This window comes from Sus scrofa, chromosome 8 (genome assembly GCF_000003025.6).
Source record: "Sus scrofa isolate TJ Tabasco breed Duroc chromosome 8, Sscrofa11.1, whole genome shotgun sequence".
Taxonomy (NCBI): Eukaryota; Metazoa; Chordata; class Mammalia; order Artiodactyla; family Suidae; genus Sus; species Sus scrofa.
In genome coordinates, this window is record NC_010450.4 from 117,995,641 (window position 1) to 118,011,253 (window position 15,613).

The following is a 15,613-nucleotide window of genomic DNA, read 5'->3' on the forward strand; positions in this document are numbered from 1 at the left end:
AAAATGAATTCTAAATAAGCATGTGATGGATACTGCAAAATGGATTCTAACAATAGCAAATGTTTCCTCAGAGTTAGTTCTTTCAGAGAGAACTCTAAACTATAAAACATTATAAATGATAAAAGCAAAGTAAAGCTAGCCAAAAGTTCCTTGTTCTCCAAAGTTGTGTTAATCAAATCGGGTGATGTATCATGAAGATCATATGACTGAAAGATAAGGAAAAATACAGTTCATTCCTGCGGGAAGAGGAAGCTGGATGTCACTAGAAACTTCTACAAGCTTTAGGAGAGGAAGTGTTCTGTTTAGAAAAATAATCATTTTAGGCGCTCTGAAGAAGTTCATCCATTCTCTCCTAAAGGAGGACCTGAGAGAGAAGGAGTGGGTTTTGTCTAGTGGAAACATTTATGTGACATTGTCCGTCTTGCCTGAAAAACGGTGATTAAAATTGGCACTTGGTTAAAGGGTGAAAAACAGGTAAGACAATTTTTATTTCTTAAAGGAAATGAAAATTACCCCCGAAAGGGCGCACGCGCATATACACACATTTAGTTAAAGGGGGGAGGAAGGATTATAAAGGAACGGAAGACAAGGTAATGGAAAGGAGAACGAAATGCAAAAGAATCAAACTGCTGATGAACAGGTGAAAACCTAAACCCATACAGCAAGAAGGGCAAGTGCTAAAGAAGCGATAAAAGGGAGTTCCCATCGTGGCTCAGTGGTCCGACTAGGAACCATGAGGTGACAGGTTCGATCCCTGGCCTTGCTCAGTGGGTTAAGGATCCGTGTTGCCCTGAGCTGTGGTGTAGGTTGCAGACCCGTGTGGCTGTGGCTGTGGCTGTGGTGTAGGCTGAGGCCACAGCTCCGATTGGACCCCTAGCCTGGGAAGCTCCATATGCCGCGGGAGGAGCCCTAAAAAAGACAAAAAAAAAAAAAAATTAAAAAAAAAAAAAGGGAGAAGGACAAACAAGTCTTTTATCCCACTTAGTCGTTCACTAGTAGAGAGAATCTCGTCTTCCCGCCCCACTGGAGAAGACACTTCTAAAGACGGGGGTTAAAACTCAGAATGTAGAGGGGGACGACAAAGCCAGCAATTCGCTGCCCGGGCCGCACTCCTGGATGCTCAAGAGCCAGCGCTGCGCGTCCTCGCCCAGGAGCTCGTCCTCGCCGGGCGAGACGACGCCAGGGTCGGCGCGCGCTGGGCCACCATCCTCGTAGCTTCCCAGGGAGGCGCGCTCGTCCGGTCCCCGGGGGCTGGCGGCGCCGCCCGTAGGTCCCGAGAAGTGAGCCAGCTGTCCTCCGGGTCCCCTAGCCCCACGCAGAGCCTGAGTCCGCGCCCTGCAGCCCCAAACCTGCGGAAAGCGCGTGGGGCCAGTTACTGCTGGGCCCCGACCCGCCCGGGCTCCCTGCAGGGACCACCCGGCGGGTCTCCGTCACCGGACCGCCTACGCCGAGCGAAGAAGGCGGGGCTGCGGGCAACCGGCGCCCCGGTATTTGCAATAATTGCAGCCTCCGGCGCTGCCTGGGGCGATGCGCGACCCGGAAACCTAGCGCGCAAGGTTCGACCCGGCTCCCCAGAGGACTTGTGAGCCACTTTGCTCACCCTTGGGGCCGACCCGGGTGCCTGGGCCCCGGAGCGCGAGGTGAGTACCCCCTCACCCCCGAGAGCACTGGGGGGTAAATTAAACCCGCACCCGCGGCGGCAACATGTAGGCCTTGTGGGCCAGAAACCGGGAGCCGAGCGCCCAGCGCCTTCTGGTTGTGCGCAAAGGGGTGGCTGGCTGGCTGGCTGGCTGGCTGTGTGTCTGTCTACTGTAGGTAGTTACTGGAGTAGGTTCTTATTATTTGTTTTTGTTTTAGTTCTCAAATCCACTAGAAGTTGTTGCTACTGTGGCCTAGGGTTAGCACCCCTGATGTGCTACGACTAATCAGATCCTACTGATTGGGGAATATAAATAACCTCCTGCTCTTAAGCGCACACTGCGTCTGAGGCTTTATGTGACTTACCAGGCATCAGCTTGTTATCACATCCTTGTTACCTCACCATAGAATCCCGGTATGTTTTGTTGCCCTAAAAGATTCATAGCAGGAAGGCATCATTGACTTTAGCCTCCCATCAAGAAATCCAGGACACCAATGGCTAGAGACAGAGCAGGTAGCTTCCTTAGCCAGGTCTACCTCTGTTTTCTCTGAGAGACTAAAACCCCCTTTCCCCACTCCTCTGTCATGCGGCCTCCACCAGATTTTACTGCTGCTGTACAGTATCTCATGAAGTTCTGGTTTACTGCTTCTAAGTCAAGAATGAAAGTTTTTAATTTTGCAAATACCTGTGCATCTCCTCTGGGCCAAGCAGGCATGGGAACAGGAGATGCAAATAGGAATTTAATGCACTTTCTGCCATTCAGGAGCTCAAAATTCAATGGGTCAGAATATACCTAACAAGTAACGAGGTAGTGTGATTTACCCTATGCTAATGATGTGAGCAGAGTGGCTGATTTGTATATTTTCTAGCATATTAAAACCTTTAGAGTTACAATCTTACTGACTAGATTTTTGCCTTTTTAGAATGTCCATAGAAGGCATGATAGAATAAGGGGGGAAACGTCAGTGACGTAGGCCTGAGTCGGGGTCAACACTGAGAGTTGCTGAGCTGGATATGGAAGTTTGGCACTTCACACTCCTGCCTACCTGTGCCTTCTGGTGTAGGAGAAACCGGAAAGCAAAGAATATTTCCCAGACGCTCTTCCAGAGTTCTGGCTGTGTAGGTAGGGTCCAGCAAGTAGATGACTTGCCTGTGATTTCAAAGGCAGAGGTGAGGCAAGTGTCTCTTTACCAGCGTCCATTAGCCGTGCTCTTCAGTACACTCCTTGCTATTTTCAGCTGTTTTCTGTTGGCAGAGAAGGTACACAAGATATCAGTGTCCAGTCTACAGTGTTGTGGATATTGGCTGGGATGTCCAGCAGCCAGACTCAGCGTGCCGTGTTGAATTACCAGCTTCCTAGCTTGTGAGGAGTAGTTGAGGGAGGGCACGAGCACATTCTGAATTCCCGGTCCAGACAGCTTCCAGAGCCCAGCTTCTCAGGGTTACAGCGTCAATGTGTTCTTGAACTCCACAGTCCCTCTGAGTTTCCTGATTGTGGCAAAAATAGTATATTCCGGAGTTCCCGTCGTGGCGCAGTGGTTAACGAATCCGAGTAGGAACCATGAGGTTGCGGGTTCGGTCCCTGCCCTTGCTCAGTGGGTTAACGATCCGGCGTTGCCGTGAGCTGTGGTGTAGGTTGCAGACGCGGCTCGGATCCCGCGTTGCTGTGGCTCTGGCGTAGGCCGGTGGCTACAGCTCCGATTCAACCCCTAGCCTGGGAACCTCCATATGCCACGGGAGCGGCCCAAGAAATAGCAACAACAACAACAACAACAACAAAAGACAAAAAAGACAAAAAAAAAAAAAAATAGTATATTCCATGGTGGTTCATTTACTAGTGTTCTAGAAGTCACTCCTGGAGGCCTAGCCAAGAGGCAACACTTGTAGGCCTTTCAACAATCTCTAGCCTGTCAACAATTCACTTAATTCTCTATATTACATCTTTCTGTTTAAAATACTTGGCATGGTTTCTGTTTTCTGCACAGACTCTGAATAATATGTTTGTAATGTAGCTTCTGAAAGTCACCTAGGAGTTTCCTGGTGGCTAGTGGGTTGAACATCTGGCATTGCCACTGCTGTGGCATAGGTTTCATCCCTGGCCTGGGAAATTCCACATGCTGGGGGTGCAGCCTCCCCCCAAAAAGTCACCTAAACCTAATCTCTTCAGTTTTTTTTAGGTGGGAAATAAAACCATAAGATGAATCCAGGGGCTGGGAGCAATTTGAATGTCTTCAGTTGGGCTCTGCCCTCTCTGCTTGCTACAAACTGCCACATTTGAGCTGGTCCCTGAAGGTATTTGAGTTTATTATGCATAGACTAGATCATCTCAGAAATCTCTTGTTCTGCAAGTATAATACAAAAAATTTCTTCATTTAAAACGTTTTCAGGGAGTCCCCCTCGTGGCTCAGCAATTAACAAACCCGACCAGGGTCCTTGAGGACACAGGTTTGATCCCTGGCCTCACTCCGTGGGTTAAGGATCTGGCATTGCCCTGAGCTGTGGTGTAGGTTGCAGATGTGGCTCAGATGCCACATTGCTGTGGCTGTGGTGTAGGCCAGCAGCTGCAGTTCTGATTCAACCCCTAACCTGGGAACTTCCATGTGCCTCCGGTAGGACCCTAAAAAAAAAAAATAAAGTTTTCAGGAGTTCACACTGTGAAACAACAGGATCGGCCACATCTCTGGAGCACTGGGACATAGGTTTGATCCCTGACCCGGCACAGTGAACACCTGCAGATCTGGCGTTGCCACAGCTGTGGCATAGATTGCAACTGTGGCTCGGATCTGATCTCTGCCCTGGGAACTCCATATGCTGCAGGGCAGCCAAACATGGAAAAAATTAAAATTTCAGACTATGTTCTATAATAAGCGATTGTTGACAATCTGGTTCATGACTAACCGTTCCCTACCAATTCATAATTGGTAGGCTGCTGACTCTTGGTTGGCGCACAAACCCCAATGATAGAACGCATTTTTCCTCTGTGGGAAAAGAATTTACACCATGTTCATACAAAGCCCAGGAACATGGTATGTGGGGAGACAGAGCTGCCATGCACTTGGGTAATGAGGGAGCATTCTTTGTAGGCATGAGTCGTACGTGTTAAAGAAAGTGCAATTGTGATAAGTTCTAAAGAGTTTTTAACAGTCTTCTAAAGCTATTAAGTAATATTTTGTCAATATAATAAAAGCACTTTGCTTTTATTTCTGTTTACATTTCTGTGGTTCGTAAGGACTGAAAGGTTTGCTTTACCAGTTTCCCTTACCTGTGCTCTTCAGTACACATATGTTTTTTTCTCAAGGAAAATTACATAAGAGGAAGATAAAGTACTGGGGGGACTTTACTGGGACTCCATGATGTATCACGTACTGGTGTAAGGTTTGCTGTGCCTTGGCATTATCGTCATTCTACAGATAAAGAAAATCATGTAGGCTGGCTAAGTAATGTGCCCCAAATGGCCCAATTAGGAAGCAGTGACACCAGGATGTACACTCAGGGTTTTCATCTCGTTTCCCTCTGACCACTCCACATCTTTTTGCTTTTTCTTTTTGTCTTTGAGGGCCACACGGAAGTGGCATGTGGAAGTTCCTGGGCTAGGGGTTGAATCAGAACTGCAGCTGCCCGCCACAGCCACAGCCATAGCAAAGCCAGGCCCAAGCCGCATATACAACCTACACCACAGCTCATGGATCCTTAATCCACTGAGCAAAGCCAAGGATCAAACCCATGTCCTCATGGATCCTAGTTGGGTTTGTTACCATTGAACTGCAACGGGAACTCCACCACTCCCTATCTTGCATTTTATGTTCATTATGCTCTAATTGACATGGATGTGCATAAAATTCCCCCACATGCTCTCTCCTTATCCATTAATCATGCTGTTTCTCTGCCTATTAATGGTCTTTAATTTGTTTACAAGACTAAGTCATCTTTGCAGCCTTAATTCAGTATAAGCCAAGCAGGACAATACCTTCTCTCCCCTGTTTAACTCTGTGCCTGCACTTGACATTATAGTTAAATTACCTTACTTATGGTGGCACTAGCTGCTGTGACACGTGATCTCTAAACTCTAAGTAACTTAACCCAGTGGAAGCTTATTTCTCACCCATGTAAAGTCCAGTCAGGTCTCCAGCTGGTGGCCTTCTACTCAGTGATTCAAGAAGCTCTTTTTATATTATGGCTTTGCATCCTGTAAGACCTTGGAGTCCCTGGTTTCCAGTCAATGGACAGGAAAAGAGAGCATATGGAGAATTATGTGGGAGGGTTTCTTAAGGCAGTGGAGGTACAATCCGTCACCTATGCCCAATTGCCTGACTCTGGGACTTGCCGCGTTGACCTGCAAGGGAGGCTGGGAAATGTCGATGACCTGTGTGCTGGGGCAGCAGAGGAAACTGGTTTGGTGAACACTTATCTGTCTCTGTCCCTTTCTTAAAAAGTAGAGACTGCGTCTCAGTCGTCTTTCTGTCTTTTGGGCTCTGCACACCGTAGAAACCCAGGAAAAGTCTGATGCACTTCACTGATTGTGAAAAGATGGGGTTGCTACCTCATGTGCCTAAAATAGAAACTTACTACACACTTCATTATGGTTGCCTAAGGAATGTTCTGACATTCTCTGACCAGGTTGCAACCTTTGAGTATAGGAACAATGGCATTCTATTCACAGTCCAATCCCTAACACAAGGGCTAGAACATGGTAAGATGTTTGTTGAATGAATGAATGAATGAATGAATGAGTCCACCGGGAGAAAAAAAAGAGGCACGGGGTTAGTCTACATGGAGTTAGAAAATACTAACTGAAAAAGTGACATTTGAGTTAGATCTTGAATGAGTAGTAGAACTTTACCTAGTAGAGAAAGTGAAACATGAAACCCCAGGCAGTGATGGTAGTGGTATTTCTTGTTAATGCTTTATTTGTTTCATGAGTAGAAATTTACAAAACAATCAAATATTTGTAAGCACAACTTTTAAAAGTTTAATATTCAAATATTACAGCTGAACTTCAGGGATAGCACAGAAAAAGTATATAACCTTACAACCTGTGCAATCTCTATTGACTAAAAGAATGATGTTAAAAACCTTGGCACTGACTTTTAGCTGCTGAAATATTATTTTCTGGACATTTTTGAGATATATCAATAAAAAGGCAGTGTCCTATTTGTTCTTCCTCTATGAAGCTTTTGTACCATGTCAAGAAGTTAGGGAGATACCTGTAAGCCAAAGGTTCCTCATCCTTGCTCATCATCAGAGCTTCTCAGGGCTGGCTCTGCATCAAAATCACCTGTTACATTGGTTAGGCTGATTTTGGCTGTAAGTAATAAGGATGGATATTCAGCCAAAACTGCGTTCAAAAATACAAGTTTACCGTTTTCATACAACAAGATATCTGAAGGTAAGTAGATCCAGGGTTTGTTCAGTAGCCCATTGATAGGAGTCTAGGTTGCTTTCTCTGAGCTAATCTTGACTTTTTCTTCAACCTGTAAATGATTGCTGCTAGAATTCCAAGAAACACCCACATCCACAGCTTCATCCTTCCTCCCCAACACACACACACACACACACACACACACACGCGTGCACACACCACACACACACACACATACACACACACAATTTAAAGACAGAAAAACCCCACAGCATTGTAAATCAGCCATATTCCAATAACTCTTTTTTAAGACAAAGAAGGAGTTCCAGTGCAGCTCACTGGGTTAAGGATCTAGTGTTGTCACTGCAGTGGCTTGGGTACTGCTGTGGTGCAGGCTTGATCCCTGGCTGAGGCCTCAGGTACAGCCAAAAAAAAAAGACAAAAAGAGAAAAAGATTCTCCTCATGCCTCCTTGTCTTTATGTTAGGAAGGAAAATCTTACCCAGTGGTCCCCAATGGCCTTGCCCACAGATTTCATTGGTAAGAAATGAACCATGTTCAGTCTTAAAACAGCAACTGGCAAAGAAGGATAGTATTACAGAGATTGGTTTAGACCAGTAGTGGTTTCTTCCTAGGAGTTGGGAAGGGCCCCACTGCTGGTGAGTCTTAGATAGTTAATAAGTCATGCTCCACACTTGAGGAGATTCAGTCTCTGGAGATTCTGATTTTAGTAAGCCTAGAAGTAGTATTTTTTAAATTTTTTTTTTTTTTTGTCTTTTTAGGGCCCCATCCGAGGCATATGGAAGTTCCCAGGCTGGGGATCAAATCAGAGCTGTAGCTGCCAACCTACACCACAGCCACAGCACCAACACCAGATCCAAGCCCTATAACCTACACCACAGCTCACAGCAACGCCAGATCCTTAACTGACTGAGCAAGGCCAGGGCTGAGCCCACATCCTCATGGATACTACTCGCGTTTGTTACCGCTGAGCCACAAGGGGAACTCCGCTGAAGTAGTATTTTAAACTTTCAGTTAAATACTTTTGCCCTTGGCTAGGGAGAGAGTTTTTTTTTTTTTTTTTTTTTTTTTTTTTTTTTTTTTTTTAAGGAGAAGCAAGTCGTGGGTCCCTTTCTGCCTAAGGATGATTTCCTTTTATTCTTATCTCATTACATAGCATTTTACTTTGTGATGATTCAGCCAAATAAATCACTGTGTCAGTTAACCAAACAGAATAGTGGTTGTTTTCCTTTGGTAACTTGGTCTCATTGGCATGCTTATAAGTTCAGATAAGGTAGTTTTCATTCAAGGAGACATTGCTAGTTATTTCAGTAATTAGTTGTCAAAAAAATTCTACTCTTCACTTGATCTGAACTCCTCACTGATGATAGAGATCCTTTTGGAAAATGAACATTAGATCAGAGTTGATTAGCAGAATCCAGAAATTGGAAAGTTTCAGTATGTTCTACATAGAAATACTGTATGAAACAGACCCTATGCTTTTAACACATAAATAAATGAAACCAAAGATATAAGATTTTTATTATCATGGAGTACTTCACAGTCAAGGAAATGCTTTTTCAAATGCATATAGAGTACTCCAGCAATACATGTAAATTCCCAGTACAATCACCCTATTAAATGTCAGCATGTCTATACCACAGACAGAAAAGAACAAGAACAACCAGCCTTTACCCATGTAATGGTCTTTTAGCAGTAATACAGTTGAGAGCAGTTAAGTGTATTTTACTTAATCAAAGAGCTTATGGACATTTGCAGGTTGGTAGTTCCTTTATTTCCTCTGGAATATTGCAGAAAGCACTTAGATTGATAAGGTCACTTGAAAAAGAGAAGACTGATTTAACACACCTCTTTCTGTTTGTGAAAGCATATTTCTAGAGTGGTTTTCAAAGTGTGCCTCACTTGTCAGGAGCAAGGCAGGTGGGGGAAAGAGGGGACAGGGCTCCTGCAGCTTCACCTTTCTCTGTCCCATTTGTTGTATTTCAGGGTAAGTTTTCATTTGATGAAAGATCTCTGGCTTATTTCAAAAAATATTTGAAAACTGCTGTGGAAGATTCTAGGCAGTTCCTATCTTCTTTGAAAACTACAAAAAGCAAAAATGACTTTAAATTGTGGCAGGTAGAATTAAATTACCTAAAATCCAATCACCAGATTCTGTCTATGAAAAATATTATTACCAAGGAAAGCTGTATCATTTTCTTTAAAGCCCTAAGAATTGCCTGAGTTGTGTTCTCATGTATTTTAAATTGTATTTCAAAATCTTATTGCAAAAAATCCTGACAATAAAGAAACATGGAGAATAAAAATGAAATTCTAGCACCTCCATTTCATTTCCTTCCCTAAAGGCAACTACTTTTAACAGACTATATATATATGTACACGCACATACATATATAGAACTGCTCATATTCTTCATCTAGTATTCTTGATCTGCAATTTTCTCCCAAGTTTGAAGGAAAGGCTAAAGAGACTGTTCTTTGAGGTCCACATCTCGATGATTTTGGTGACATATGTGCCTAATACCGGAAAATAAAGCCAAATTAAACCAAGGTAGTTTCTAAGCATGTGCATCTGTCCTGTAGGAAATTCCACATACTGGGAATGCTAAAGAGAGGCGTGAGCCTTTGCATGTGATTTTTGAAAATACTTGACCTACTAACTTATAAGCAAGTGGGCAATCACAACAGTCATAACAGCCATGTCCCTGGGCTTAGGTCAAGCCTCATTCTTCTATGGAAACCTGTATTTGAGTCAGAGAACCTTGGTTAAACTCACATTTTTTATTAAATTTATGAAATCTATAAAATTTCTCCATTTTACAAAAGATACATTCTTCTAATATGGTTTACAAGTTGTGTATCAGTCTAAATAAAGCAATATCTTGATTGAGAAGCAGTAAAAAAAAACTTGCTTCTGCATATGGGCCCTTTTAATGTTTATCTAAAATGTGCCTTGCATTCCTAGTTCTTGGTATAATCTTCAGATATGCAAAAATTTCTCAAAGCATCTCAGTTTAACTGGATTTGTTAAATGAAAACCTCCTTAATTCTTAGAATCTTAAATCATAGAATAAAAGTTATTTCATTCATTTTGTTACCAATGTTGTGCAGCTTAAATGGATTAGTGAAAATTTTTGTTTGTAATTATAACATTTATAACAATGGAGAAAACTAAAGCTGGGAGTTCCCATCGTGGCACAGTGGAAACGAATCCGACTAGGAACCATGAGGTTTCGAGTTTAATCCCTGGCCTCACTCAGTGGGTTAAGGATCTGGCATTCCCATGAGCTGTGGTATAGGTCACAGACTTGGCTCAGATCTGGCATTGCTGTGGCTGTGGCTGTGGCTGGTAGCTGTAGCTCCATTTGGACCCCTAGCCTGAGAACCTCCATATGCCACGAGTGCGGCCCTAAAAAAAAAAAGTAAAACCGAACATAAGATAGAAAATTTAATATTTATATTTGTTTATGGAACGCGTTTTCAAACTTATAATAATAAGCTGTGGGTATATATGAGTAAAGTTTTAAACAAAATATAACAAAATTGTAAAAATATAATCATCGATTTGGTAGAAATGACATGAAGTCTAAAATATAGATTAATGAACTATCTCAAATTTTTATAGTTTTACCATGGAGCTTGGCTGATATTGGCTGTATTCACTGAGAAAATTTATTTAGCTTTTCTAGGTTTTAATTTTCTTGTTTAAATATGAAAGAGATTGGACAAGGCACTTTCTAAAGGTCTTTCTAATTTTTATTATTCCATTAAACTGTGAGTGATTTTTAGGTACGTAGAAGCCATCTAGTTTCTCCATATTTCTTCACTTTTTAATTTTTCCATTTCAGACACCCAGCATCTCAGGGTGATTCTCATCAGCTCTGTTGAAACTTCAGTGGGCCCAAAGACTTCATGAGCACAATAAAAATTATAATTATAATTGGGGTCCACTAACTGTATATTTCAGTTAACTAGCATTGTTGAAAAACAAAGTGTTTCACTTAATTTTCTGGGTAACTGACACCTATTTTATTGACTAGAAAATTTTTGAATTTTTTTTGAATAGAAAATTTTTCATTACATTTTCTGTAATGAAAAGCTCTAAACTGTATTGTATATTTTAATGCCTTCTAAAATAGAAGATATTTGCACATAATTTTTTTCTTTTCATTTTCTTGAAGATGTAGAATCACTCTTCTAAACATCTGTTATTGCACAGGGTCCTGAATCCTTCAGGGCCAATTTGGGTGTGAAAATTCTCACTAAGGACTGACTTGGTGGCAAGTGGCAGAAACCAACTCCAACTGGTAAGAAATTTATTGCACTAACTGAAAAGGAGCTGCTTCCAGGTGTACCAACAATGTGATTATTAATTTAGAGCTTTAACTTTCCATCGTTCCATGGTAAGACTCCGCTTTGCTCTATGGTCAGTGACTTCATTCTTTGGAAGGTTTTTCTTGTATGGTACAAGGATTGTCAAGAGCAAGTCTGGGTTTAGCAACCCCAACAGAAAGAAAAGCTCTTTCTGAATGCTTCCAGTAAACACCCTAAATCCGACTCTCATTGGCCAGGTATGGGTCACATGCTCGTAACTAAAACAGTCCAGGTGACCACGAAGAAGTTCCCTCATTGGCGAGGACCTCTGGAGTATTGGCCAAGCATAGGGATGGGGAAGGAGGAATAGTAACAGCCTTACATGAACTGCAATAGATAGGGAGTAGAGGAGGTGTGGATTCTACAAAAGAAAATAAATTTGCTGTTACAGAAAAGGGGGGAGAAAAATGCTTGGAAGGACTATAAATATCCCCTATGGAAATTATATTTATCCCCACATTTTGTAGCTCTAGATTGCTATTTTTTTCCATCTCTTTCACTGTTAGCTGTCAGTCACGCTGCTGTCAGTCTGCTTCTATCACAATCTCTTCCTGCATTTTAGTGTATAACATCATCTGAGGATTTGGAAACCAGATAAGCAAGATCATTAGAACTGTTTTCTAAGTAAGAGTTAATAGGCTCTGAGTGAGGACTTGAGACCCTCTCCATGAGCAAGTAGTATAAACTTTCTACTTTTTAATGGATTTCACAGTATTTCTTATGGCCCGTCAAAGGTTATTTTTGCATATTTTCTGATTTCTTTGTCCAAACTGCTTTCTTAATGGGGAGATACTATTGTAATTTCAAGACCTATTGATTATGAACAATAAATGCCATGAATATAGTTGCTTTAAGTCAAGGTTAAATGTTTGTGATTTTTCCTAACTGTAAGTGAGTTTCTGAAATGAGATAGGTGGTTTAAGTGCTCTTTTGAAAATAGAAACATAGCAGAGTATAAACAGAGCTGACCAGGATTTATTAAAATACTGGTATTTTATTTTACCTTTTCTCTCTGCAGTACCTCTCTGATCTCAAATAAGTACTTTGGCATCCATGGTGGAGATGATAGGAGAATCGGGGCTTTTTTTTTTTTTTTAAACACAAAGCTATATGGATTCTCAAAAATCTCATACACTATACAACTTGCCCACTTTTCCTTGTTTATGTTAAAAAAACAACCAGAATTTTAAAAATGAACTCTCAAACTCATTTTAACCAATAGTTTATGTCTACTAAAAACAAGCACTTGTACTATTGGCTCTTTGAAAATATTTGTCAGTAAGTTCCCTTGTGGCGCAGCAGGTTAAGAATGCAGCATTGCCCCAGCTGTGGCACAGACCCCAACTGCCTTGTGGGTTCAATCCCTGCCCCAGGAACTTCCACATGCTGCTGGTGCAGCTAAATAATTAATTTAAAAATAAAAATATTCTTCAGAAGTGGGAAAATTGGCTGATTTAGAGAATCTGATAAAGGTGGTGATTCTCGTAACACTGCTCAGGAGTTGCGATGAAATTCTACCAATGAGAAAGGTGAAGAAACGGCACTGGTGAGTGTTACATCCCCAATCAAGAAAGAAAGAGATACAAAATATGATCAAAGAAATCAGTGGAATTATGCAATAAATTCTTCAAGATTGGAGAGACCTGGTCCTGCTTTAATAGGGAAAGCAAAAGGAATCTTAGAGATTTATGATCATTAGGGAGGAGGAGCGTGAGTGGCTAATAGCCAACGCTTTGAATGCCTGCTATGTGCATGGCTGGAACTACTCTTGTCTCCATTTTATAGATAGGGAATTACTTATAAAGAGGCTAAGAAATTTGGACTATGATGAAGCTGGACTTCAGACCCAGGTTTGTCTGAATCCAGACCCAACAGACTTTGTCACCTACTATGTTAGAGGGTCGTTCTCTACAGATGACGAAGACCAAGTGCCGTGGTTTGGGATACGGTGTCCTAATTCTCCATCCTCATCTCCCATTAATCACAGCCTCCCACCATGTGCTCCAACAGAGTTTTCCTCTATACACCCTGGAGCCCCTGGCTTTCATGTCTCTATGCTTTTAAGACAAAGATTCTCTGAACCCAACATTTTCCTCTCAGAATGCCATTCTTTCTCATTGTAAGTCTGACTTTTGAAGTAAATGTGCACATATGTATCATTTTATTTAATGTATTTATTGTAGATAATAAAAATCAAACTGAAGGTTTTTTGAGATGCCACTCTGGCCAGCAGAGGTGGCGTCTTGTTTGGCAAGAAAGAAAAATGATGGTGGTTATGGTGATGGAAAGGATGTAATTTCCTTTGAAATTTTAAATGCAAATATCTTGGCATGTTGTTAAATGGAAAATGATTCCTCCAGGCAGGGTTCTTATCTAAGTAATCCCTGTCTTTATGATCTGGTACAGTGCCTGGCACATATTAGGCACTCAAAGGTGTATTGAATTAGATTTTTTCCTTCTCTCACATAATTTGGTTCTGCCAAAGCTTGTAGTTTGTACATCTATTATAATCTTCATCATACTCTTACATTAAGAATATGTTTGGTTACTAGTGAAAAGAAAACACGACTCATAGTTTTCAGTTACTTGAAAGCTGGGCAGTCCACGCCTGATGCAGCAACTCAGCCATCTCCTCTGTTCTTGTCTGCTGTCCTTGGTATAGGGATCTTTATTCTCATGGTTGAAAGATGGCTGTTGGCTCTCCAGGTAGTACAGCTACAGTCTAGGAAGGAGAAGGAGATGATGTTAGAGGGCAAAGGTAAACTTTTATCCTTGAAAGGCCTGGCTTCATTGTTTGAGAATGAAAGCCCTCCTCAGGGACTCCCACCTATTTCTCACTCCATAGAATGTGGCACATGGCCACCTCTCACTGCAGAAATAGCTCGGAATTGGAATATTTGACTTTTCAGTCTCTATAGCATGGGAAGCCAAGGGAGAAGAGCTTGATGTGGGTGTTTATGAAACCAATCTGTATGTCTGCCCTATGGGTTTTTTAGTTACTTCATCCAAGTTTTTTTTTTTTTTTTTTTTTTTTTCTTGGTATATTGTAAGTGTGTAGAGAACAAAGGTTGTGCTTTGGTAATCTTTGATTTACCCACAGTGACTACCAAGAGACTATCATAGAACATATCACAGGGTTCAAGACACTGTGGTTACTCAGTCAAGGTTGTTGTATTATTTTTTAACTTTAATCTTGGAATACGAATTAGGCAGGAATGAGTGACTGTAGTTTCTCTTGAACATGATAGAATCTGCAGATTTCTCTTTGATGCCTCATTTCCACGTCAACATTGGACAATTACTTGGAGCTTTCCTGCTTCAATTTGGCCCATTAGGGAGAACAATTTAACAGTCATATTGCTAGAATATTTGAAATATAACTCAAAAAACAGGGTGGAAAGTCAATCATAAAAATATGATGATCAACGAGGTCTTTTTCAGGAAAGGTGAAAAGGTAGCCAAGAATTAAGACAATATATTGTAATCAAAGACAAGATTAGCAATTGAAAGTTAAGAGTAATCTGATTTAAAATATTTTAGTTGTTCAGAGTTCTAAGGGGAAAAATAAGTACAGTTCATTCATTTAAATTGCTCAGGTTGCTGTTTAAATCACTTAAATCTCAAATTGCTTTGCTTTATCCATACTGTTTCTCCTTCAGAACAGATCTAGTTCCTTTTCTGTCATCTCATTCTTAATTATAAACCATGGAGAACAAAGATAAAACAATTGAACACGAAGATTCGGAACCATCCACGGGGGTGAAAAACACAGTGTCCACGTATCAAGAAGCACAGGTATGATCAGATGTAGGATATCCCAACCGTTTCCTTAAGGAGGGAACTAGTCTGTGATAGAATTGCTTTTTCATTCCCTATCACTCAATTAACAACTCTCCCCATTTTTTGGGGGGTGGGGGGGCTGCACCCAAGGCACATGGAGGCTCCCAGGGTAGGGGGTGAATCAGAGCCGTAGCTGCTGGCCTAGGCCACAGCCACAGCAATGCCAGATCCAGGCAGCTTCTGCCACCTATACCACAGTTCATGGCAACGCTGCATCCCTAATCCATGAGCGAGGCCAGGGATCGAACCTGCATCCTCATGGAGACTAGTTAGATTCGTTTCTGCTGAGCCACAACGGGAACTCCACTCTCCCCATTCTTAATCCCCAAACTGGTATAGACGTGTAACCACCAGCTTTCCCAGCTACCCGGTCGTCCCCAGC

General features: G+C 41.8%; 1 protein-coding gene across 6 annotated transcripts in view; it reads left to right on the forward strand.

Moving 5' to 3' along the window:
- Positions 1,137-15,613, forward strand: part of SLC9B2 (solute carrier family 9 member B2) — a 52,654-nt gene continuing 38,177 nt past the window's right edge. Inside the window, exons 1-4 of one of the 6 annotated variants that reach the window (XM_013989367.2) lie at positions 1,140-1,640; positions 3,807-3,931; positions 11,199-11,324; positions 15,051-15,186. In XM_013989367.2, coding sequence (XP_013844821.2) covers positions 15,097-15,186 — 90 coding nt within the window. In that variant the 5' untranslated portion in view covers positions 1,140-1,640; positions 3,807-3,931; positions 11,199-11,324; positions 15,051-15,096. Of the gene's footprint in view, positions 1,641-3,806; positions 3,932-11,198; positions 11,325-15,050; positions 15,187-15,613 lie in introns of all 6 variants that reach the window. The other 5 variants (XM_021100729.1, XM_021100728.1, XM_021100727.1 and 2 more) reach the window with 5 other exon arrangements.